This window comes from Petaurus breviceps, unplaced genomic scaffold (genome assembly GCF_028583685.1).
Source record: "Petaurus breviceps papuanus isolate PSGF00001 unplaced genomic scaffold, PetGlider_PUasm1.0 379, whole genome shotgun sequence".
NCBI classification, from domain to species: domain Eukaryota; kingdom Metazoa; phylum Chordata; class Mammalia; order Diprotodontia; family Petauridae; genus Petaurus; species Petaurus breviceps.
Genome location: NW_027186303.1, coordinates 3556594 through 3578710, shown reverse-complemented (window position 1 = coordinate 3578710; position 22117 = coordinate 3556594). Strand labels below are relative to the sequence as shown.

The 22117-nt window shown below is 51.7% G+C and overlaps 4 protein-coding genes across 9 annotated transcripts in view; 1 reads left to right on the top strand and 3 right to left on the bottom strand.

Moving 5' to 3' along the window:
* Window positions 1–3537, bottom strand: part of TOB2 (transducer of ERBB2, 2) — a 17098-nt gene extending 13561 nt beyond the window's left edge. The window contains exon 1 of one of the 3 annotated variants that reach the window (XM_069099434.1): window positions 3469–3537. The gene's annotated coding sequence lies outside the window, so the exon portion shown is untranslated. Of the gene's footprint in view, window positions 1–1358; window positions 1510–3468 lie in introns of those variants that run through there. The other 2 variants (XM_069099435.1, XM_069099436.1) reach the window with 2 other exon arrangements.
* The window catches only part of RANGAP1 (Ran GTPase activating protein 1), a 228733-nt gene extending 209716 nt beyond the window's left edge, over window positions 1–19017 (bottom strand). The window contains exon 1 of the mRNA XM_069099449.1: window positions 19008–19017. The gene's annotated coding sequence lies outside the window, so the exon portion shown is untranslated. The remainder of the gene's footprint in view (window positions 1–19007) is intronic.
* PHF5A (PHD finger protein 5A) lies at window positions 9307–16502 on the bottom strand. Of its 3 annotated transcripts, none has more exons than XM_069099457.1 (5): window positions 16197–16502; window positions 15511–15534; window positions 14930–15096; window positions 11260–11531; window positions 9307–9995 (listed from the first exon to the last, which is right to left on the bottom strand). In XM_069099457.1, exons 1-4 carry the CDS (start codon window positions 16246–16248, stop codon window positions 11298–11300), a joined length of 477 nt encoding a protein of 158 aa, XP_068955558.1. In that variant the 5' UTR covers window positions 16249–16502; the 3' UTR covers window positions 9307–9995; window positions 11260–11297. The 3 variants fall into 3 exon arrangements, with proteins under 3 accessions (XP_068955558.1, XP_068955559.1, XP_068955560.1); XM_069099458.1 differs by having other exon boundaries at window positions 11260–11444; XM_069099459.1 differs by lacking the exon at window positions 11260–11531 and having other exon boundaries at window positions 16197–16346.
* Window positions 16649–22117, top strand: part of ACO2 (aconitase 2) — a 31109-nt gene continuing 25640 nt past the window's right edge. Inside the window, exon 1 of one of the 2 annotated variants that reach the window (XM_069099445.1) lies at window positions 16649–16792. In XM_069099445.1, the coding sequence (XP_068955546.1) occupies window positions 16757–16792 (36 nt within the window). In that variant the 5' untranslated portion in view covers window positions 16649–16756. The remainder of the gene's footprint in view (window positions 16793–22117) is intronic. The other variant, XM_069099446.1, reaches the window with a different exon arrangement.

The following is a 22117-nucleotide window of genomic DNA, read 5'->3' as shown; positions in this document are numbered from 1 at the left end:
AAATCCCTCGAGGAGCAGGTTTCCAGCCTCTCCTCTGCCAATGGACAGGACCTGACCTTTGCTGGGGAGGAGGAGACACATGGTCTCACCCATTTCTCCACTGTCCCAGGCCCCTTATCTCAGCACATAACCACAATCCAGGTAACCAGTCCCATGCTGCTGGGTTCCCTACACACTCCAAAAGCTGGAGAGGAAGGAACTCAAAATGGTGCCCCTCCCCCACCCCCCCAGCACTGGGACCATAAGACCTTAACCACCAGCCAGCCACCCCTCCCCGAAAGGATCTATCTTCAAAATCCAGAAGGTAAAAGAGAATAACAAAATGATGTCCCAGGTAGTAGACAAAAACCGCCAAGACCTCTGGGTCAGTGGGGCAGGGGGAAAGTGTCCCTAGAGAGACAGTAGGTTTGTTAATCTACCCAGCGATTTAAACCTGAGAGGTTTCCAGCTATTTAGAGATTACAGGGGATTGGGGTGGGGGTGGGGAGCAAGTTATAAGGGAGGACTTCAGCTCTATCCAGGAGAAAGTTTAGTGGGGGAGAAGTGGGGGAGGGGAAGGGGAGGAAGGTCAGGTTGGGTCAAAGGGGAGAAAAGAGTTGGACAATGAGAAAAAATGGGATGGGGGTGGGAAGGAAAGGTCAAGGCCTCCTGAGGGAGGTCTGGGGTGTGTGTGGGGGGGGGGGGGGAGAGGTCTGGAGAATCACAAAAAGAGAAAAAGGGAGGTCAGCATGGAAGGGGAAGAGGACGGGACAGGCAAAGAAGGATACTCAAGGACCGGGACAGGAAGGGCAAGTGAGAAGAGGAGAGAGGGAGAAGAAAGAGGGCAGGGAGCCCAGACAAGGGGGTCAGAAATACTGGGAGAGACGACTAGGAAAAGGGGGTACATACGGGAGGGAGGGCAGAACCGAGAGGGACTGGAACCGGGAGTTCTGGAAGGGAGGAGACTAGAAGGGAGTGGGGGGGACAGTCAACAAGGAAACCCGAGGGGGTAGGGGCATTCAGGAAGAAGGGGAGAAAGAACGAAAGCAGGAAAAGGGAGGCGAGGAAAGAGGGAGAGACGTCGGGGGGGGGGGGGGGGAAGAGAGGGGAAGGCGAAGCAAGAAGGGAGGAAGTCCGAAAACAGAGTGAGGATGAATGACCGACGGACGAACGGCCGTGAACGCGAAAAAAGGCGGGGTGCAAATCCAGGGACCGGGGGGAAGGACAGGGGGGGGGGGGCAGGGAGAGGGGGGGGCGCGGAAGGCACACGCAAAGACTGGGCAGGCGAGCGCCCGGGCGCAGAGGGCAGAGCCAGGGAAGGGGGACGGTGGGGGCTGGGCGGAGGACAGGGAAGCCCCCCGAACCCCCACCCCACTCACTGGCTGGCTCGCTCTCTCTCTCTCCGGCTGACTCACTCGTCCCTCGGGCCTCCGGAGCTCCGGGGCGGACGGACGGGCGGGCGGCGGCTACTGCTGCGGCTGCCTCCAGGGTGGTGCTCGGACCGGGCCGGCCAGGCGGGCTGGGGTGGGGGTGGAGGGGTGGGGGGGGGTTGTCTCTGGGCGGGGGGGGGGAGGGGAGCTCGTCTCTGTTTCTCCTCCTCTTCGCCAGGTGCTGCCTGCTCGGGCTGGGGGTGGGGGCTAAAACAGACTTTGAGGCCGGCCAGTCGGTGGTGAGCTCCCGGGCCGCCGAGGGGTGACAACTAAGCGCTCTTTGTTCCCCTGCTCGACGGCAGGGGGAGGACGGCGATGGCGTTGGAGGATGGTTTTGGGGGGCAGGGCGGAGGAGCAGCAGGGAGGAGCCGGGGAGTCCGTGCGTCCGTCCGTCCGTGTGTATGCCTGGCCGCCCGCCGCCACGGCGCCGCAGCCGCCCCGTCCGTCCGCCAGCCCGTCTGTCCCAGCTTCCCTCGCCCGGCCCCGGCCCCGGCCCCGGCCCGCCCCGAGTGAGCGAAGTCAATGAAAAGTTTCACCCTTAGCAACCTCGCGCACGGATCCCGGTTCCCCGGCCGGTGACGCGACATCCGAGGGGGAGGGGGCAAGAGGAGGGAGGGAGGAGTAGGGCCCGAGCCGGGACTACTTCCCCTTCTAAGCCCAGCCAGAGCCGGCAGCCCCGGCCGCCGCCGCCTTTAACCCGCTCTTGCCCGCGTCGCCACCCCGCCGGACCCGCCGACCCACGAAGGAGCGGCCCCAGAACCGCCCGGGCCGGGCTCCTAGTCTGCTTCGTTCCTCCCGCTCTCCCCTTTGCCTACATTCTTTCTCTCTCTCCTTCTCGTCCAAAATCTCCCTCTTCTCCTTTCTTCTCTCACTCCATTCTTTACCCTCTCCTTTCTTTCCTTCTCCCTCTTTCCTCTACTTTTCTCTTGCTTCTTTCCTTTTTCTTCCTTTCCTCTCTCTACTTCTCTTCCCCTTACATCTCTTGTCCTTTTCTTTCTCCCCGTATCCTCTCTTTTCTCTCCTAGATTCTCCTTCCTCTTTTCTGTCTCTGCTTTCTCTGTCTCCTCTCTGTCCCTTTCTTCTCTCCTCCGTCTCCTTCTTTCCCCTTCACAGAATTCTAGAATACAGAAGAGACCTTACGTCCATCTAACCCAATCCCCTCCTATTATACAGCCGGGGAAACTGAGGCCCAATGAGAGGAAGTGATTTAAAGCACCCAAGGTCACATCCTGAGGGTCAGTGGCACAGCTAGAACCGTACACTGGGACGGACCCCTCCAACCCTTTTTCACACCAAGCCCATAGAGGAGTGGATGACCTACACATTGTTTCCAGGATACTTTTCTCCCCTTATGCAACGCAAGACTCAGCCCCCTTCCCTGCTTCTCGATTGGGGTCCTGTCCATTTCTACAGAGTACAAGCTCCCATAGCCCTCAGCTATCTGGAGTCGCCCCAAGCAGGAGGACTAGCAAGGAGAAAGCAGCCTTCTCTGGGAGCTTTGCGAGTGATCAATCCCTAAACTCGGCTGCATTCTAGGTTCCCCCAAGCAGCTTATCTGTTCAGGACTTAGGACAGAGCACGAGAATAATTTAATGCTTGAAAGCCAAGAGCGAAGGACATGGAGGAGAGGAGGCTGGAGGGAGGACGAGCGGTGAAAAGGATAAGGTGCGGATTGGAGAGGGGAGGAAGGAGCTGGAGGGCCTTCGGATGCAGAAGGGGGCAAGGGAAAGGCAAGGGAACCGAATCACTATCTCCAGTTAGCTCTTTCTCTGCAAAGCCCCAGGGAGGAGGGTCCCCCCGAGGGCGCAGTGACCACATAGCCACTGCTGCCGCCTTCTCCGCGAGTGCATTTCAGACATCCTCGGGGCTGGCACGACCTCTGGACAAGCAGAAACACCCCCTCTGATTTCCCTTTAAGAGAAGTCCGGATACTCGAGGCGATAGGCTGGGGGGGGGGCACTCTCGGTGGTCCTTGCGAGTCGCCTCTCCCCGGGCAGGGGGCGGGATGGGCAGGAGAGGGATCCTAAGGGCGCTTCCACAGCAAGGACGGGGAGAGTACCTCAAGTTAGGGTGAGAGAGGCTGTCATCGCTGCCGCCGCCGCCGCCGCCGCTGCTACTGCTTCTGGGAACAAAAATGGGGCATGGTTTATCTCGCGCCCTCCCCCCACCTGCATAATCCGCCCGCCGCCCCAGTAGGTCGCTCGGCTCCTGCGCTGGCCCTGCCCCCGCCCCCCCCCCCAGAGGCTCCCCGCCCCCGGTTTCTGGCTCTTTATGACTGTGCAGGGCGGCTGAGCCCCAGGAGGGTGGGGGGAGGGGGGACCCCACGGCGGGGGAAGGGAAAGGGGGCTCGGTTGTGACGCCAGCAGCAAATTTGTCAGGTGGCTCGTGAAGCTCTTTTTGAGTGTTTCTCTGGGACACGTGCGCCGACGCCCCCTCCCATTCGCTCATCCCGGGTCCCTACCCCCATGCCTTCCTCTGGAGGGGCGAGCAAGGACTAGGTAGCTCGCGTGTGTGTGTATGCGCGTGTGTGCGTGCATGTGCACAAACACTCCATTTGTCTTCTGACCAGCTGTCTGGGCCGGGGGTCCCGGGCGCTGGCCGCCCACTCCTCCCCCTTCGACCTTTCTCTCGAATGCCAGTATGCCTGGCCCGCTGGCTGGCAGCCCACGTGGGCAGCGAGATCAGCAAGTTTTCAGCTCGGGACAAGTTCGGGCTTATAGATTTTTTTTTTTAATATTCTTTTCTTGAACACGCTGCTTTTTTTTTGGCCAGGGGACAAAGAAGGGACAGGTCTCCAAGTGCTTCCCTTCGCAGTGGCAGCGAAAATGCTGGGGATGCATCTCCCACTGGCAGGGGTGGGGCAGGGGACCAGGCACGCCCCGCCTCCCTCCACTCCCTAGTCTCGGCCAAAGCTCAGCCCGGTTGGGGGCACCTCCACGGACTACTTTTCTGGTTAGTAAGAGCGATCAGGGGCGGTTGTCAGCCACACACATCCCTCCTCCCCCGCCCCCTTCTTTCCCCCTCCCCCCCACCCTTCCCTCCCTCCCCCTCCAGTGCCCTCCTTCCAGTTGCCTGTCTTCTCTTCTTCCTCCATTATCTCCCGCACCTCTTCTCTTCCTAATTATTTCTCCCTCTCCTTCCTTTACACTTCCTCTCTCTACTCCATCTATCTCTCCTCCCCTTTTTCACCCTCCTCCTTCCCCTTCTTCCCCTTTCTCTCCTTTCTCCATCTCCCCCTCCCTCCTTTCTTTCCCTTTAACCTCTCTCCTCCCTCTTCTTCTCTGCCCCTCCCTCCCCCTCTCTTTCTCCCTCCCTTTTCCCCTCTCTTCCTGTCTGTTTTCTTCTCCCTCCCCTCCTCTCTCCCTCCTCCCCGTTCCACCCGGGGCTTAACAGACCTGCTAGGTGCACAAGCAGAGGCGAGCTAAAAATATAAGCGACATGTTAGCAACAGCCTTCCCATTGGCCAGCAAGTGCGACTGGCAGCGTCTGATTGGCCTTCGAAACTGACCAATAGGGATGAGGCAGGCAGAGAGGGCGGGGGTTGGCTTCGTGGAGCCAATAGGATTACTCGTATGAAGCAAGGGATGCTGGGAGTTGTAGTCGTTAATGAACTTTTTTTTCTTCTTCTATCCCCTCTAGCTGGATGGTATCCAAAGGGTGAAAAGCTTGCTTGGATATGAATGCCTTAGCCACAGGGAATCAGAGATAGTACAAAAATCTAAGAGCTGTATTGGGCCCAGAGATAGTACAAAAATCTAAGAGCTGTATTGGGCCCAGCAATTCTAGGATTGCTAATTTGTGGTCACTGACATACCTTTCCACCTGAGACCATCTGGTCCATCAAATTCTACCTCTAGAGCTAGGCCTCATCAGAGACCATCTGGTCCAGCCCCCTCATTTTAGAGGAGAAGTGACTTGCCCAAAGTCACACATGTTACAGTAGGTGGCAGAGTTGGGATTTGAGCCTGGGGTCCTGTGGCTCCCAAGCTTAAAGGTTTTCTACTGACCCAACCAGCATTTTCATAAACTTGCCAAATCAAAGTAGGAAAGCCCTTCAGCATGAATGGAGAATCCCTGAGAAATGGTCATCCAGCATTGACTTAAGCTGCCTAGTAAGGGGCACACCATCCACTGTACCCCTTGACAGCCCAAACTACTTCTCGGGTTATTGGGCAGCTAGGTGGTGCAGTGTTACAGCACCAGGTCTGCAGTCAGGAGGACCCAAGTTCAAATTTAGACTCAGACACTTACTAGCTGTGGACCCTGGATCAATCATTTAACTGAAGTTTACCCCAGTACCCTCATCTGTAAAATAGGGGTTCATAATGGCACCTAACTGCCAGGGTTCTTGTGAGGATCAAATGACATGGTATTTCAGTAGCACAGTGCCTGACCCATAGTAAGGGCTTAACCCATGCTTGCTCCCCCTTTCCCTTGTTGGGATGGTGTTCTTTATAGTAACCTTATGTCCATATGCTCTCTTTAACAATTTCACCCACTGCACTCAGGTTCCCAGTTCTTCCTTCTAAGGCCAGTCCTTTCACCTAAGGGATGGCCCTTTCTGAACCTGAAGAAAGCCCTTATGAGATGATCCTCTGACCACCACACTGCAAGGGTCTCTACAGAAACCCTAACTCATGTCAGCACCTCCAAATTACAGCAGCCAGCGCTGATGGTTAGTATTAGAATTCAATTGTAGAAACATTTATGTTCCCTCCTCTTCCCAGTATTCTATTCTCCAGGCTAAATAGCTTATGTCCTTCCTAAAGTCTGATGCCCAGAAAGAGGACATGATTGTCAGAGGTCACATTGTTGGGGTGTTTGAATGTGGCTCTGTTGACTTTAACTTCATTTCTCTTCCCATTCCACCACAGTGGAAGGGACACTGAATCTCCATTCACATCCATGTGATACGTTGTTAAGCTAGTAAAGGACATAAGGTTTCCACCTTCTATCCTGGAGTCAGCTGACTTAGTCCTCCCTCTGCTTGTATGGTTTCAAGTTTCCCTGAGTCTGTGTGTGCCTTTATTCAAATCTCCCCCTGCAGTGCTGAGAACACCCCAGTCCTGAGGTGTGGCAGCCAAGCCAACCCACAATAGAGGGCTCTAGGGGAAAGGCTAAATAAAAACCCGTACATGCATCAAGAGGAAAAGGGGATTTTTCAAAGGCAAATTAGCATGCCCCCTTTAGCAAAGTGCTGAGCCCTTCAGACTCAGACACACACACATACACCTCTCCTAATGATCAATTTCCTACAGAGAAATTCACTCTCAGGCACTGGAGACTGTCTCCTCCCTTTCCAAATGGTCTTAACCAAAAACACCCCAGTGGGCTGCTCAATCTCTCAAGAAGCCCTGGGCCCTGGGGAGGGGACACAGCAGCAAACTTTCTCTCCTTTTTTCAATGTTCGCCAAGTCCTGCCAAATGGCTTACTTCTCAGGCAGGTCAGGCAGTGGGGTTATAATGGCCCCAATTAACTCTCAGAGTGGGTGATTGCCACACCAGAGGGAGAAATGGTTCCTGAGTTCTTTGAAGTCATCAAAGAAAATAGTTTGGGGGTTGTTGTTGTTATTGTTGATTTCCAACTCGATTCTTCCGATCTGAATCTCTTGCTGAGTCAAAATCAGCTGGGGCAAAAACACAACGGAAGGAACTGGCTGTGAGGGAGCAAGATTGGACAACTGGTGCAAATGATTTTCTGCTCACGTGAATGATGGCAGTGAATTTAGATGGACAGGGAAAATGAACCAAGAAATCCCAGTCCTTCGTTCAAAGAAAATCAGATCTGTGCCACAAGCCAACATCATGGGTAAAGGTTTAGGAAAACCCTGAGAAGAAAAGGATCGCAGTATATACGGGAGGCAGGATTACAAAACCCCAACCTCAGAAAAAGAAGCTTTAGCATCCATGCGTTAGGCTTCAATCTAAGGAATTAGAAAACAGATTCCTATAGGCTTACCCACTCAAGACAATCTGCAGTTCACCCATTCATCATAATTCAAGCCTTATACTTGCCCACAACAGGTTTAGTGCTAGAAGAGGTCTCAAAAGCCTTCTGATCCAATCCACCCATTGTAGATATGAAGAAACTGAGGCACAGGGAAATTAAGTGGTAGTTAGTGGCACAGTATTTCTGAGTTCAAATTCAGCTTCACACATTTACTAGCTGTGTGACCCTGGGCAAGTCACTTAATCTGTCTCAATTTCCTCTGATACATAATGGGGATAATAAGAGATATGGGTTGTGTTGCAGGTATGTTGTAAGGATCAGATGAAATGTTTGTGGGAGCATTTAGCACAGTGCTGGCTCTGTAGAAATGCTTTTTTCCTTTTGGACACTTGTGAGACAAGAAAGTCAATGGAGTGGGTAGCTTCCTTTCCATGGGCCTGTCTGTAAACTGTAAACCAAGAGGGCTTGACTAGGCAGGTAAATGCCAAGGCCCTTTCTAGCTCCAAATCCTTCCATCCTGTAAACTTTCTTCAGCTCAGTCTGATTTTCCAGCCATACAGACCTGAAGAGTGCTTATCCTGACCACCTGATCAAGGGTCTCTACATAAATTGTAACTCCTATCAATTTCTCCAAATCATAGATGCCAGCATTGATTAGCATTGGTATTCAATTTTTAAAGTCATTCTTCCAATCACTCTCTTCACAAAAATAAAGAAGAAATAATTATTTAAATTATTCTCTTCATTATTCCCAGATGGTCAGCACTGAAGCCGAGTCAAACTCTAAGCCTCTTTAATTCATAGGTTAACTTCTTCCCTAAATTCCATTATTTTTTGATCACTAATAAAGAGGTGAGTACAAGGGACTTGGACTTATGGCTCACCTGTCTGCCTCACTTTTCCTATCTGTAAAATGGTACTGTTATTTACCTTGGAAAGCTGTTGTAAGCAAAGGGCTTTATTAACCTTTGAACTGTGGAGAAATGCAGGTTATCATTACTCTCAGCCTCTGACTTGGCTCCTTCTCCTTGCCTCTTGAAAACCCAACTCAGTCTTCTGTGAAGTTGATAGTCTCTCTCCACTGGCCCTCTCCTCTCTGCCACTGCCACGTAATATCATGTTCTAGCCTTATTCTGTGCCCACTGTCCATCTCATCTCTTTGCCCACCTCAATACCTGGCTGAGGGCTCTGCACACACCAAGGAACATTTGGTAGATGACAAAATGGTGTGTACTTTCTCCAGCAGAAACTTCTATCCCAGAGTTGTGAATGTGTACTAAAAAAATAAAGAAAAAAGAAAATTCGGCTAAACTTTGTTCCTATCTGGTGATAATTCAGTTTAAACCCTTCTGTCTGTCCCCTTCCCTCAGAAATCTCCTCTTGTAGCCACTGATTAAGCCTGTTGACAAAGGGAAGGAAAAAAGAGCCAACCCCCCTTTTTTATTTTTGGAGGGAGGGCAGGGCAATTGGGGTTAAGTGACTCACCCAAGGTCACAGCTAGTAGTGTCAAATGTTTGAGGCTGTATTTGAACTCAGATCCTCCTAACTCCAGGGCTGGTGCTCTATTCACTGCACCACCTAGCCACCCCAACCACTTTCTTTTTCAAGGAGAGGCCTAGTTAAACCAGAAATAATGGAATTAGGCAGTTTTGACGAACTTTCAGGAGTTACTGGAGGACAAGGGGGTTAAGCTTATATTTCTGTTCCTAAATACCAACAAACCCATTGGTAACACAAAGGAAAACTCCAAGAACTGTATATAATGGGTCAAGGACTTCCAGCTGGCCCTTGCATATCAAAGTGTTCTCTGAAGTTTCCTACCTTTGTGTGAAACATTAAGGGGTCCAGGAAACTGCCCTGGGCCCCTAGGACAAAATTCTTTGGCTTTTTACCCTTCCTACCCCAAGATGTGGACACACACAAAATTCAAGGCGTAAAGACTGCAAGTAGAAAAGAAACACCAACTTTATTAACACTGGCTACAGCTACAGAGAAGATCGCTGATTGGGAGAAAAGGAAAATGTGATGACAGTGACCCCAGAGGTGTGCCTAGACACAGCAGCAGCCCACTCACTGCAACTGTTCTGATCTATTTCCCACCCCACCTAAAATGCTGCTATTGCTAAGGAGGGCAATTCTTGAGGAGCTGACTGCTAGACCACATTCCTCACTCTGCTGCTACTGTGGAGTTTCGTGGGCAACTCCCCAAAGACTGGACTGACATGACACTAGCTTTCTAGAATACATCCATCAGTGCAGAAATGGGACCACAAGGGCCTGTGCCCCAGCTCCTCATACATAATAAGGGTCCAGCTGACACCCCATCTCTTGGTGTTCCCTGTACCATCCCTGGGTAGGATTCTTTTCTTCCCTCTGCCGAGTTTCTGGCGAGGGAAAAGGGTGGAAGAGGAAAGGGGGAGGTAGTCATCAGCAAATCTGGTGAAACCTGGTTCCCATTTTCCCCTTTCCATGCAGGTGAGGGTGGTGACAGTGTCTTCTCCAGCTGGGGCAGCAGCATGGTGGTGGGGCAAGGAGGGTCAAGTTAATCACCTCTTCTTAAAGCCGTACTTCTTTCGTTCATAGAAAAGGTCAGTCTTGGAACTCCCTAGGTTGACAATCTTTGGGCAACCATCTCTCTGGCAAAACAAAGGAAAGCAGGTGAATGTTAAAGGCAGAGCCTATAAACCTGAACTCAGTTGCAATCCTGGGCCAGGATTCAAAGTCCTCCAGAACCTGGCTCCATTTCTCTCACTAGGTCATAGGGCATGTAGCCAAGCAAGTCTGGTACCACCCCAGCTGAAGGGGGCAGAGAAATGGAAAGCCCCTGTAGCATACTCTGGGAACCACTGATTTAGATCAAGCTATTCCTAAACTGAAAACCTCCAAATTGGTCCTCCACCTTCCACCTAAGAGCCTTTATCGATGACGCACTTACTACCCCTGAGGGAGAGGACCACCCCAGGAACACAAATGCAGAATAGCTCTTGGGGTAGTGGTTCTGCAAGAATATAGGGAGGTTGGTGAAACTGGATAGGAAAAATCCTTTTCTACTTTTCACTAACCTTTGGTTTCCTTTGTATTTTATTTCATGCATTTTAAAACATTTGGAGAAAGAGTTCCTGGTCTTCAGACTGCCTAAGGGGACCATGACACAAAGAGATTTTGTTATCCTGTGGCAATGTCCCATATCTGGGAAGCTCCTGCCCACACAGTGCTGTTCAGGATTCTCAGAACACCAGCAGTTCTGGACCATGTTCCACCACAGCTGAAGTCTAATGAGGCTGACTTCCAGGCCTTTTTCTTTTTGGTGGGGAGTGGGGAAAAGAGGGGAAGCAGAGAAGTGTTTTGAACCACAATTAAAATTAGGCTACAGCAAAACCTCAAGACACAGAATCACATGAAAATGTCTCTTAGGCTACAGGCAAGAATGACTGAGGCATCCATGTGCACCCAGCAGGGACATTCCTATATTCAGGATGGTCTCTGAATTGCATGAGTGGGAACTACATACTAGCCCAGTCCGTCAAGGCCTAAGGAAACATCTGGGAAGCTGTGGCTCCTATCAGCTGCTCTGGGAAGTTTGGAGGAAAAGCAGGGAAGAGGAGACCAAGAGAAGCAAGGCTTGGAGCTTCTCGGTTAAATGCTACATCAAAGGGGCCCCCTGGGGGATGTCCCAGATCCCCAGCAGCTGCTTCCCCTCAAACCCTCCCAACTGCTCACTCTTCCAGACACCAAGAGCTGTACCAAAGGCTCCTTCCCTCCCTCCCTGCACTGAGTCACCTTTCCCTGGCAGTGGCAAAAACACTAGCTCTCAGGCTTTGTTTATCAGTCATGATGAACTGCCCTACCCTGGCAGCGCCAGGCCTGAGAGCTATCCCTGTGCCCCAATGCCGGCCTTACCTCAGCTTGGTTGGCCAGGGCTGGGAGGCTCTGCTCACTCAGACCCGATCTGCTCCCTGGGGCCTTCTTTCCAACTTTAGTGCTTTTCTCCCCAATGACCCAGGGGAGACACAACTCTCCGTGCTACTTTCCACGTGGATTTCAAGAAACAATGTCACATCTTTGGTTTTTTCTAAATAACAAATCTGTGAGCAGAAGGAAACCCAGGGGCATAGAAGGGCCAGCTTTGGGAGCTCGCCCTGACTAAGGGTCTCGGTGCAAAGTCTCAGGGTCTGAGTAGAAGAGATCAGAAAATGATTTGTAAACAACTAGGATGGTTATCCCAGGGGAAATGCCATTGTGGGACCTCTCAAACCTTCCAGGCTTGTTTCAAATTCCTGCAATGCACTTCCTGTTTTGGCTACAACAACCACTTCCTATTTCCTGTGGACACATCTCTCCCACCTCAGTGAGTGCTTCTGTTAACTCCCTCCTCCCATTCGCCTCCACCCAGCCCCTTCCTCCATGACTCTTCCTCAGGGGCCTTTGCTGGTGCTTCCCCTTTTCCTCAGATTCCTTTTCCTTTCTCTATGGAAGTTATTTTATCCCAATAGAATGGCCAGCCATTTCCCACTAAGGATGCTTGTTTACTCTCTGGAGACTCCCAGTCACCTTCTAATGTTCTGGAGTTTTCCCAGCTCTCCCCACATACCCTCATTTAATGCCCTCTGCCACCCCAGAGGCCAGGAGAACAGGGATTGGTGTACTACCATCAGTGGGGACCATCTATATAGAAAATGGAATGCATAAAAAGTCATTTCTGGCAGGAAAGGAGGCTTTCCTCTTGGGTGTGGTACTGGAGGGCCCGTGAGGGATTCTAGGAGGCCAAGGTGAGAAGGAAACACACCAGGTAGGGGGCACAGTCATGGCAAAGGTATGGAGACAGGCAATGGAAAGTCATGTATGGCAACCACCAAGCAAGGAGGGAAGAAAATGAAGAAGGATTTCCATAATGTCTATGTGCCAGGGTGTATGCTAAGCACTTTTGAAATGAGGTTACCAAAATCTTTCAAAAGCAAATTCTCAGACCCCCTGAAATCTCTCCCTGGACCCCAAAGGAAGATGCCTGAGGTCTTCAGAAGCCATTGGTGCTCCCTGATTGGGAGTGACTTAGCAGGCGGTGCTGGACTGGAGAGCGGAGGGTCTGGAGGCAGGGGAACCAATGAGGAGCTAACCGGAAGGGCCGAGGTGAGTAGGATGGTAAAAACTGCCTGAACAAAGGTGGTGGTGGCAGATGTGCGAACAGATGGCATGGAGAGGACTCAAGCAGAGGGCAGAGTGAAGGAAGACTCAGGCCACAAATCTGGCCCACTGGAAGGATGGGGGCACTTTGGACAGAAACAGAAGATGGGGGTTTTAGAGGAAAGACAATGAAGCCGGTTTTGAACATTGTGAATTTGAGATATCTACAGGTCGTCTAGGTGGACACATTCATTAGGCATTTGGTGAGTCAGGCCTGGAGCACAGGAGAGAAAATAGCCAGATACAGAGGAGTGGGAATTGTCAGCAGAGGGATGAGAGTGGAACTCTTAGAATGGGAGTGTAGAGGTGCACTCCCAGACCAGGTGGGACAAAGATGACCATGATGATGAGATTCAAGATATGGGCCATAAGGGAACCAGGGCCAATGTCAAACACGGCAGAAAAGTAGGAAAGATGAGATGGCGTTTCTCTCAATATCTTTTGGACTCCTGTTCATGTACAAGGTGGTACCCCACTGTCAAGGAACCAGGTCCTCAATAAAGGGCAAAGTGAGACCAGCAGCGGAAATGCAGGAAAGGCCTACTGAACACCCATTTGGGTCAATACAGGAACATTCCACTCACTGAAAGAAAAAACATCATGAGATACTGGCATGCCAGAAGCCCTGGCCATGTCAACCTTGGGAAGTCTCCATTTATTCCCCTGTCCACACACTGCCAGATGGCCAAGAGAAGGCAAGAAGCTGTGAAGGGCAATGGCGAACCATTCTCCAAGCTTCAGATCCTATTCCTGGAGTCTGAGAATTGTCTTGATGCACTGCTTATTAATGAAGGACGATAAGCACAGCCAACCATTCCCAAGCATTTTCTGAGCTGCTCCCTGGAGGAAGACCCCCACCTAATGTCATTACTTCATTACATAGGGGAAAGCAAGGAATGGGCCACAAGGTCCACAGGAACAGTGTCATAATGTGGGAGAGAACCCCAAGTCCAGAATATAAAAGCACGAAGAACCCAGAACTCTAGAACTTGACTTGCCTACCAATATTTTGGGGGTAGGGAAGCCTCTATGAGAGAGTCTGAGCTATCTGGCTCCATCTCAGTGGGGTCTTGTTCTATTATGGTGGTGTTTGTATAATGTATTCATGACACATCTTGACTGAAAGACAGCTGGGATGAGTGCCATCACAGGCACTGTAGGGCATCCCCAGAAGCTGAAGGTCCTGGCTCTCAAGTGGCTAACCCAACACAGCCAAAGCTGAAGGTGATGTGAGCACTAATAGCACCCTCACAATTAAGAGGGATGAATGAGGGAGAGAGCTGACTGTGGGGAGAAGGGAGAAATGATGAACTGAAATTAGGTTTGCGGACTTTTGGAGTCCATCCCCTTCCCAGATCCTAAAAATAAGCACAAGACACAGCTAATTCTATGAAAAATATTCTTTAACCTAGTAAGCCCTTTCCCCCTTTTGGTTCCAAATAGCTGGAGGGAGCTTGAGTCACAGACATCAAGCAGGGGCTGGCCTGGGCTATGGCGCTTCTGTCCTGTCTTCCCCCCCACCCAAGCGAATGTTGCACCAGAGCCTCAGACACGCCAGCAGAGAGGTTCCTAATGCCTTGATGTCCCTGCCATCTACTGCCAAGAGCTCTCTTGGAGAAGAAACTACACAAATACCTACTTTTACTTACTGTCAAGAAGTTTTGGGGGCAGGGGCCTGTCACACAAATACTGGGAATGGTCAAGCCTTCACTGAGCTCCCTGACTGATAAATCACCTTTCCTTTGGGCCTTCCCATAGTCCTTTATTCTGTAACTCTCCAAAGTATTTGTACTTTAACATTGTTATGTTATATTATCCCCTAACTTTGGAGCTCCACTGGGGACGGGCCTTGTCTTTTCTAACCTTTATATTCCCCTCAGTGCTTAGCATATCCCATGTAGGCACTTAAAGGTAAAAGCCTGCCTTTGGCACTGGTCCACATCTGGGCAGCAAGCCCATGGCTAGGGGCGAGGTGAGCAAAAATGCCAAGAGGCAGAGACTTCTCAAGTAACAGCCAGCTTGGCAGATCTCCTCAAAATCAACCAACTGTCACTGTGCCCCAGGTGTGCAAAGTGACCTACACACTAACCAGGCCCACTTGGGGAGAGTGCATATGCTCAGTCAGCATCATCCCTTGTGAATAAATACAACTAAATAAATATAGGCAGCAGATTCTCTAAAATACAAGGCCAAGCTTATGACAATGTTTTCAGTGAGCGTTTCCTGCATTTGGCAACTGGTGCAGAGAGCTCCCAGGATCTGGAGAGATTGGTTTCTAATGAAGGAAACAAAGAAGCCCAGAGTGTCAGAGCACACCCCCAATGAGCCTCTGATGTGGGCAGCTAGGTACTACTAAGAATCGACTGGGAAGTGTCAGGCACGCACTCACATCTTTCTCCTGGATGGTACATTCCTTGCAGTAATAGGCATCGGACACTCCAGGGCCCCCACAGATCACACAGCGGCCCTGGTAGGAGCCATAGTTACACTCATCACATATCCGGACCAATGTGCAAGGACGGACATAGGAGTCACAGATCACACACTTGCCATCACCTGCAATGCAAACACTGACTTTGGTCATTTCTGTACTGTGGGTAGACTAAACACCAGACTCTTCTATGTCATATGCAAACCTGAATGCTGTGGATCCATCCCCTGGATACCCCAAAAGCATCTCTCCCACCACAAGGGAAGTCAAGCAGATCACCGGTGTCCTGTCCAGGGTAACGTCCCCTCCCCCACCCAAGCTCAGGAGCACTACCGAGCCCTTTCTATAGAAGTGTGCAATCTCCATTCAATGCCTTCTGAAACGCCTCCTGGGAGCACAGCTGCCAGGCTCCACTAGGGAGGACTTTCAGGCACCTATACAAGCACAGATTCACCTTTTCTTACTAGGAGGGCAGGGGACAGCCAAGGGAGGGGGGAGGGTCTCTTATGTCTCCGGTTGGGGGGGCCCCACATACTCACATTTTTCACACAGCCTCCCGATGGCTGGCAGAACGAGGGGAAGAAAAAAAAAGGCAACATGATTATAGTTTATTAACAAGCTCATGGCTTAAATAACATGCGCTGACTCCCATCTGGGAAGGGCAAGGGAGAAGCCCAGGTTTGGGGCTAAAACCCAGGACGCAGACCCTGGGGACTTTGGGGAATCGATCAATCAATAAATCACTAGGCACTCACTGAGGTCCTACTATGTGCCAAGTGCTTCTGCCTTCAAGAAGCTTACATCTTGTAGTTCAAATCAATTCAAGTGGACAAGCATTTATTAAGCGCCTACTGGGGACACTAAGTCTGTCTACACGACCCCGATCTCGACCCCTCTCTTTCTTTCCCTCCCTAAGCGCACAGGTGCCGGGTTGCAGCGGTCGCGCGCTCCTTGGCTCAGAGCGCAGGCGCCCCAAAAGAGGACGTTTCGGTCGTCCCGCGCCTCTGGGCCCATGCGCAGGCGCCCTGTTCCAACTGAGCCCCGCCCCCACCCCCCCACCCCCAGCTCCCGTTCTATCCTAACAGTCCCGCGCCGTCTCCCCTTCCCTCCATCGACTTGGGCGGGAAAAGGTGATATCTCACAGACAGAAGGGGAAGAGTACTCAGAAACCCAGCTCCCGCAGCAAAGAGATCTCAGGGCTCAAGACGAGAGAGTCCCAACTCACCGACACCAGCCTGCTTGCGACAGAAAATCAAGTCTGGGTGATGTTTAGCCATCGCCTTCCCTTAAGCAGATCGCCGGATGCAGCAGCAGCTTCCGCCCAACCTCTGACCTCCAGGCTCCACCTCCCCGCCAATCAAGACTCCTCCCTCTCCGGCAGCCAAGCCGAGTGTGGGCGGGGCCCGATCCCGATCCAGATAAGAACTGGAGTCCTCCGGGCGCTCCTCAGTCTGTAGCTGATGGGGCTGCCGCCAGTGATAGCTATTGCTTGAGCTCATAGTCTAGAGGAGTTGGTCTCTGAGTCCAGCCCCTTGCTATTTCTCGGCCTCACCCACTCACCCATTCCCCCCACCCCAGGAGGCCCCGCCCATGGAGCCTGAGCAGGATGCTCATCAGCCCCGCCCCCTGCCGGGGCCCTCGGGGCCCTCTCCCCTTCTTGGCTCCTCCTCAGGCTCCGCTCACTGCTCGCGCCAGCGGCTTTTACTCAGGCCCCGTCCCCGGAGCCTTTAAAGGCTCCTGCGCGTGCGTCACTTACACGCGACCACATCTTTGTCAGTGCACAAAATGGCGCCGTATAGCCTGCTGGTGGCCCGGCTGCAGGTGAGCGCCGGCCCGCGGGTGGGCGAGCGTGCGGCGGCAGCGGGGTCAACGGGCGAGAGGTAGCGGGCTGGCGGAAAGCGAACCCGCCCCGGGCCCCGCGGAGCGGGGGGACTGGGCCTGGGCCGGGCCGGGCTGGGCCGGGCGCCCGAGGTCAGGGAGGGCGTCCCCGCCTCCGCTCTGCTCCGCGGAGCCCGAGGCTCGGGCCGGGCCGGGTGGGGCCGCGCCTGGAGCTGGGGCAGTTCCCCTTCCTTCTCCATCTCTTGGCTGTCCTGGCCGGCCTGCCCTCGCCGTCCGTGGCCTCAAGGTGAGGACAAGGTGACCGGGCTGCGGCCTCGGCCCACCCAAGGTCACGGGCTAGCGCCGCCTTTCTCCCCACCCTGGGAGGGACGGGGAAACTGAGGCTTTGGGTCAAGCCGCACCGCGACCCCGGGCAGGAGGTCGGGGCTAATCTGCGCTCCGGGTGCGAGGCCCCGGCTGCCCTCGGGTCGTGGCCGTGGGCCAAATGTAGACACTAGACCCGCGTGGAGGACACTCACTGAGGGGCGACCCCAGACCTTTACACTGGGCTTTAATCGTCGCCCGTGGAGACCAAGTTGCGAAGCCTTCCTCCTCCACTCAGCACTTTGTTCCTCTGAGCTGGCCGGGGTCGGTCTCCTCGGGACCGGGGAGGGGGTAGTGACCCAGCCGGGACCCCGCCGCGAGTCAGGCGAGCCCCTCACTGGGAGCCGGGAATCGCAGTCCGAGGCTCCCGCCCCCACTGCCCCTGCGGGCTGGGCAGGGAGGCGCCGGACTCCTGTCACAGCCGAGGGCAGTTCGGGGTTGGGGGGGGGGGGGGGGTTGGGTGGAGAAGGGGCCAGGCCAAAAGGCCTGACCCGGGGACAGCTTGAGGAGAAGGAGCCGGACGGAGCCTTTAAGTGGGAAAAAGACGTGTCCGTGGTCGTGCTGTTAGTGTTTGTTTGTAGGTGGAGAGCTGCTGGCCTGCCTGTGGTTTCCTTGTAGTAACTTCCTTGACCCCCCCACCCCCCCCAGCCTTGATGGTGGGCCTGTCAGCACGGAGGGGGCCCAGCAGCCCTTTCCTCTTATGAAGCCACAGTGGCATTTCAGGTGCCATGGCGGGATCAGAGCATCACAGACCTCCCAGAGGGTGCATCGGTCTGCCTGGCTGACCTCCCTAAACCACGATGGGCTGAATAACAACCTGGGCTTGGCTGGTAAATAGACAACCCTAATGAATTCAGTTTTCTCCTCTCATGCATAAAAGGACCACATGGTTTTCTCCCCTCATAGAAGGAATGTGGGAAGAGCTTTCGGGCCACAGTCAGCTTTTCCTCTTTATGTCTGTAAATTTGCCTTTAAAGCTGTGATGCCTCTTACAGAAAAAAAAAAAAAAGAAAGCTCGTGAGTAATATAGGCATTATTAAAGTTTATTCTGTGGCATTCTCAAGTTCTTTTAAAATGCCTTTGATTTCTCAAATAATTCTAGGTCTGAACAAACTGATCCTATAGGGGGGAAAATCTGACCCTCCTTTTTTGATTCTGCTGCCCCATGATACAAGAAAGTCAGGTCAGAATTATTGGACTTAGAAGCTAGGAACACCCCTATCCATTTTCATTCTCAACCATTCAAAGTCTGTTGAACCATAGGGTGCAATGCAAAGAGTTCCAGATGGGGTCAGAAGCCTTGAGTTCACATGGTAAATCCTCCGCTTATTAGCTGGCCGACCATAGACAAGGCACTCAGTCATTCTGAGCCTCAGTGTCCTCAGCTATAAAACGGAGCATCCTAGTACTGCTACCTCTATCTCAGGTGGTGAAGAAAGAAGTTGCTGGGGTTTTTTTTTTTACCTGTTTCTGAGTTTGCCTTGCTCTTCCCCTTTTTTTCGTTGTTAGAGAGGTGGCATATCCATCAGTTGAAACGCGTTTTAAATAACCTCTGTGTCAGGTGCTGGGAATATGAAAACAAATTAAATAATTTCTGCTCTCAAGAAGCATGTAGTCTATGGGATGGGAGAGGGGGAGGTCAGTGTTTAAATCTGCATAGAAAGAACTGCTTGGCAAGTTTGGGGTCAGGAAAGGCTTTGTGTAGTGAAGAAGGGGATGCTGAAAGTGAACCTTGGAGACAAGGAATTCTGAGAACAGGCTGGGCATCAGGAGCTCCTTTGGGCTGTGCCTGCTTCATGAGGTTTTGGTGCAGGTGACTTTCCCTGCCCCCCCCCCCCATGTACCTGTGAGTGCCTCAGTGACCATTAAGGCCCAGGCCTGCAGAACCCTGTGGTGTTCGTTATGGCCAGTTAGAAGTGGCACTGACTGCCTCATTTCCTCCTGGCCTTTCTTTGGCAACCTCTGGGACTCTGGTGTGTTCCTTTACCTGCACCAAGATGGTCATGACTTTTGCCCTGACATCTTTTACTGAGTGCTCATGCATCCTTAAAGGTTGGGTTCTTAGCTTGTTCCAAGGCCTGCCTTTGTGCTCCATGTTGTCAGACAAGGCCGGTCCAGGTTGCAGGATGGTGTTTGAAAGCACTGACTGCAGCAATCACAATAGAGAAATAAGTGAGAAAAAATGGGACAGCAAAGAAAAGAGGTGGAATCCAAGCTTTGCAAGAGCCCTGTGTGTAGTCTGAGGCCGGGCCCAGTACCAGGGGATGGGCACATCATATTTTCAGGTCTCCAGTTTTACCAGCAGAGTTGGTGCCTCTCCCTCATCTTTTCTCTTCTGGAGGAACCAGAGTCTCATCCTATCCCTTAGTCAATGACTTTGTAACAAGTGTTGCCTGATGAAAGACCGATTCACTTGGCAAGAATGCCTTGCTTTATAAAGACTTGTGCCTTTCTCTGAACGCTGGAGCTGGTGATTTTGGCTGAACTTGGCAGTGGCGTCTTGATGGTGAGTGTTAGGAGGTCCCGTATGGCTTGAGTGTCACAAAGTGAGCTTTTGGCCAGGTGCAGGGTGGATGAGGAGGCCTCTAAGGTTCCTTCCAGCTCAAAAGATTCAAGAACTTTGTTTCTGGATCGTCTCATTTCCTCCCTGTCCAAGTTGTCATACATGTGCACCAGGGACTGTGTTCCTAGATCCCCAGTGAACAGAAAAGTTAGCCCTACTTTGGGAGGAGAGTGGGGACACTGTCTGGACAGAATAGAAGAGGCTGGGAGCTCATGCAACCTCTCCCCCCCTTCCCATTGCTTCCAAGGCAGATGTGGTCCCCTCTGTGGGCCTGTACAGTGGAAAGAGATTAGAGTTAGGACCCCGTGAGTGCTTGTCCTGCCCCATTGTATCTTGGCAGCAGCCATGTTACCTCCTTGGTACCCAGAGGGTTAGACTAGATCCCTAAGGCATCTTCCGACTAAAGCATTTTATGATTTTATGATGACATCTTCTAATACTATTATCTTGGTGTTCTTTCTGTGTTGGAGATAAACTTGAGATCAGGAACCTTGTGTGTTCCAGACTTGTCTCTAACACTGATTTAGGGTATGTGGTCTTGGGCAAAATGCTAGTTAACCTGTACTCAGTTGTGGGAACTGTAAAAATGAAATAATAACTACTCTCACATAATGTAAATGTTTAATTTACAGTGTGCTTGTAGTTTAATAGAATATTGTCGTAAAAGGTCAGACATGCTTAGATGGATGCTTCTGCCTTTTTTTTTTTCTTAAATTTTATTTTCCACCTTTCCCTCCATGCCCCCCCCCCAGACTTGGATAGACAGTCAAGCAGAACAAATTCCCTCATAGCCATGGCCCCCCATAAAATGCATCTGTATCTATCTGCATGTCAGATCCTGGCAGACGGGCAGCCTGTGTCATGTGAGTCCTCAGGAATTATCGTTGGTCTTCATATTGATCAGAGTTCTGAGTCTTTCAGAGCTGTTTGTCTTTATGGCATTGCTGTTACTGTATTTGCTTCCTTTGCTCTGTATCAGTTCATAAAAGCTTTTCCAGTTTTCTTTGAAACCACCCCCTTCATTTCTTACAGCCCAGTGGTACTCCATCACATTTGTAGACCATAATTTGTTCAGCTGTTCCTCAGTTGATGGGTACTCCTTTGGTGTTTGATTCTTTGCTAACACAAAAAGAGCTGCTATCCATGTTTGTGTGCATAATGTGCATTTATTAATTCTTTTTTCATGGAGCTCTAGTAGTGTTATTATTGGTTTTAAAGACAGGCACAGTTTAGTAGGGATATCGTTCCTAATTGCTGTCTAGATTAGCTGCCCTGCCTGATGTTCTTTCTTTAGAGGAGTCCCTTCTAGCTTTGATGAAGGGGAGGCACTTTGGGTTCTAGATTCATGTCAAAATGGGTTTGTGGTTTGGAAAGAGCATCGTTTTCTTGGAGCTGCTCATTCCAAAGTCAGTCATCCCTTGCAGCAAACATTAGCAGCTGTGGAGGGTGTCTGCTCCTCAATCCTCCACTCCCTCCCTGGCCTAGGGACCCGCTGGAGCCAAGTTAGAGGACCTGATTTGTGTTCTAGGCTGGGGGGATTGGAAGCTCTGCACAGGACATGTCCTGTCTGACAGGAAAGAAGGCACCAATGGAGACAGCAGTAAGGAGTTACTGGACAGAGAGGTGGGTGTGGGGCAGTGTCAGAGAAGACTTGGACGGGGAAGTAGCATTTGAGATGGCCCTTTGTGTGTGTGGAAGCACCTTGTTAGTGGTAACAGGCTACTGAGATATGAAGAATGATTACCAAGTGACATCCCAGCGCCCCCTTCTCCCAACACACTGACCTTCATCTTTTTTTAAAGATCTGAAAAGGAGATCCTAAGGCAGGGCTCCTCTTAGCCTCACTGAGAGGAATGCTCCCCAATCCTTTTCAGTTACTGGGGGCCTGCTTAGCGCCTGGCACTGGGCTAGATTTGCGGTTCAGATCGGGGTCTTTTCTGTCTCTATCACACCTGTTTCTAGAAATGCTCGTGCCCTGTCCCCCATTTCCTGTTTAAATGTTTCCCTTGATGTCTTTTGTTTTTCCCTCAGTATCCCTCTCCCTCCCAGAAGGTGATCCCATTTAACAAATAGTATTCTTAAAGATAAAAAAGGAAAAGGGAAAAAGCCTGACCTATAAGAACGTCACTTCATAGCCCTCCCTGCTCCACACCACAGGGTGTTAATGGCTGGGGAGTCTGAGGCTGAGCTGGAATGTGCCCTCGCCAAAGAAGATCTCGGGGTCCCTAGGAATGAGGGCCTTGGCCTGCAGCTCCCCTGTGTGCCCCACCCCAGCACAGGCTATCATTAGCCCAGGTCTGAACTGTTAGACAGGAGCCGCCCCACTCCTAACCACAATGACAGGCTGCTCTTTTTGTGCTCAAACAGATCTCAGCATTCTT

Excerpts from the sequence above, each read along its gene's own strand:
- PHF5A (XM_069099457.1), bottom strand. The coding sequence starts at position 16,248 with ATGGCTAAACATCACCCAGACTTGATTTTCTGTCGCAAGCAGGCTGGT. Across the intron at positions 15,097-15,510 it reads CGGGAGGCTGTGTGAAAAAT|GTGATGGCAAGTGTGTGATC; the intron begins GTGAGTATGTGG and ends TTTGCATTGCAG. Across the intron at positions 11,532-14,929 it reads GTACCATCCAGGAGAAAGAT|ACCCTGAGACTTTGCACCGA; the intron begins GTGAGTGCGTGC and ends TCTTCTACTCAG.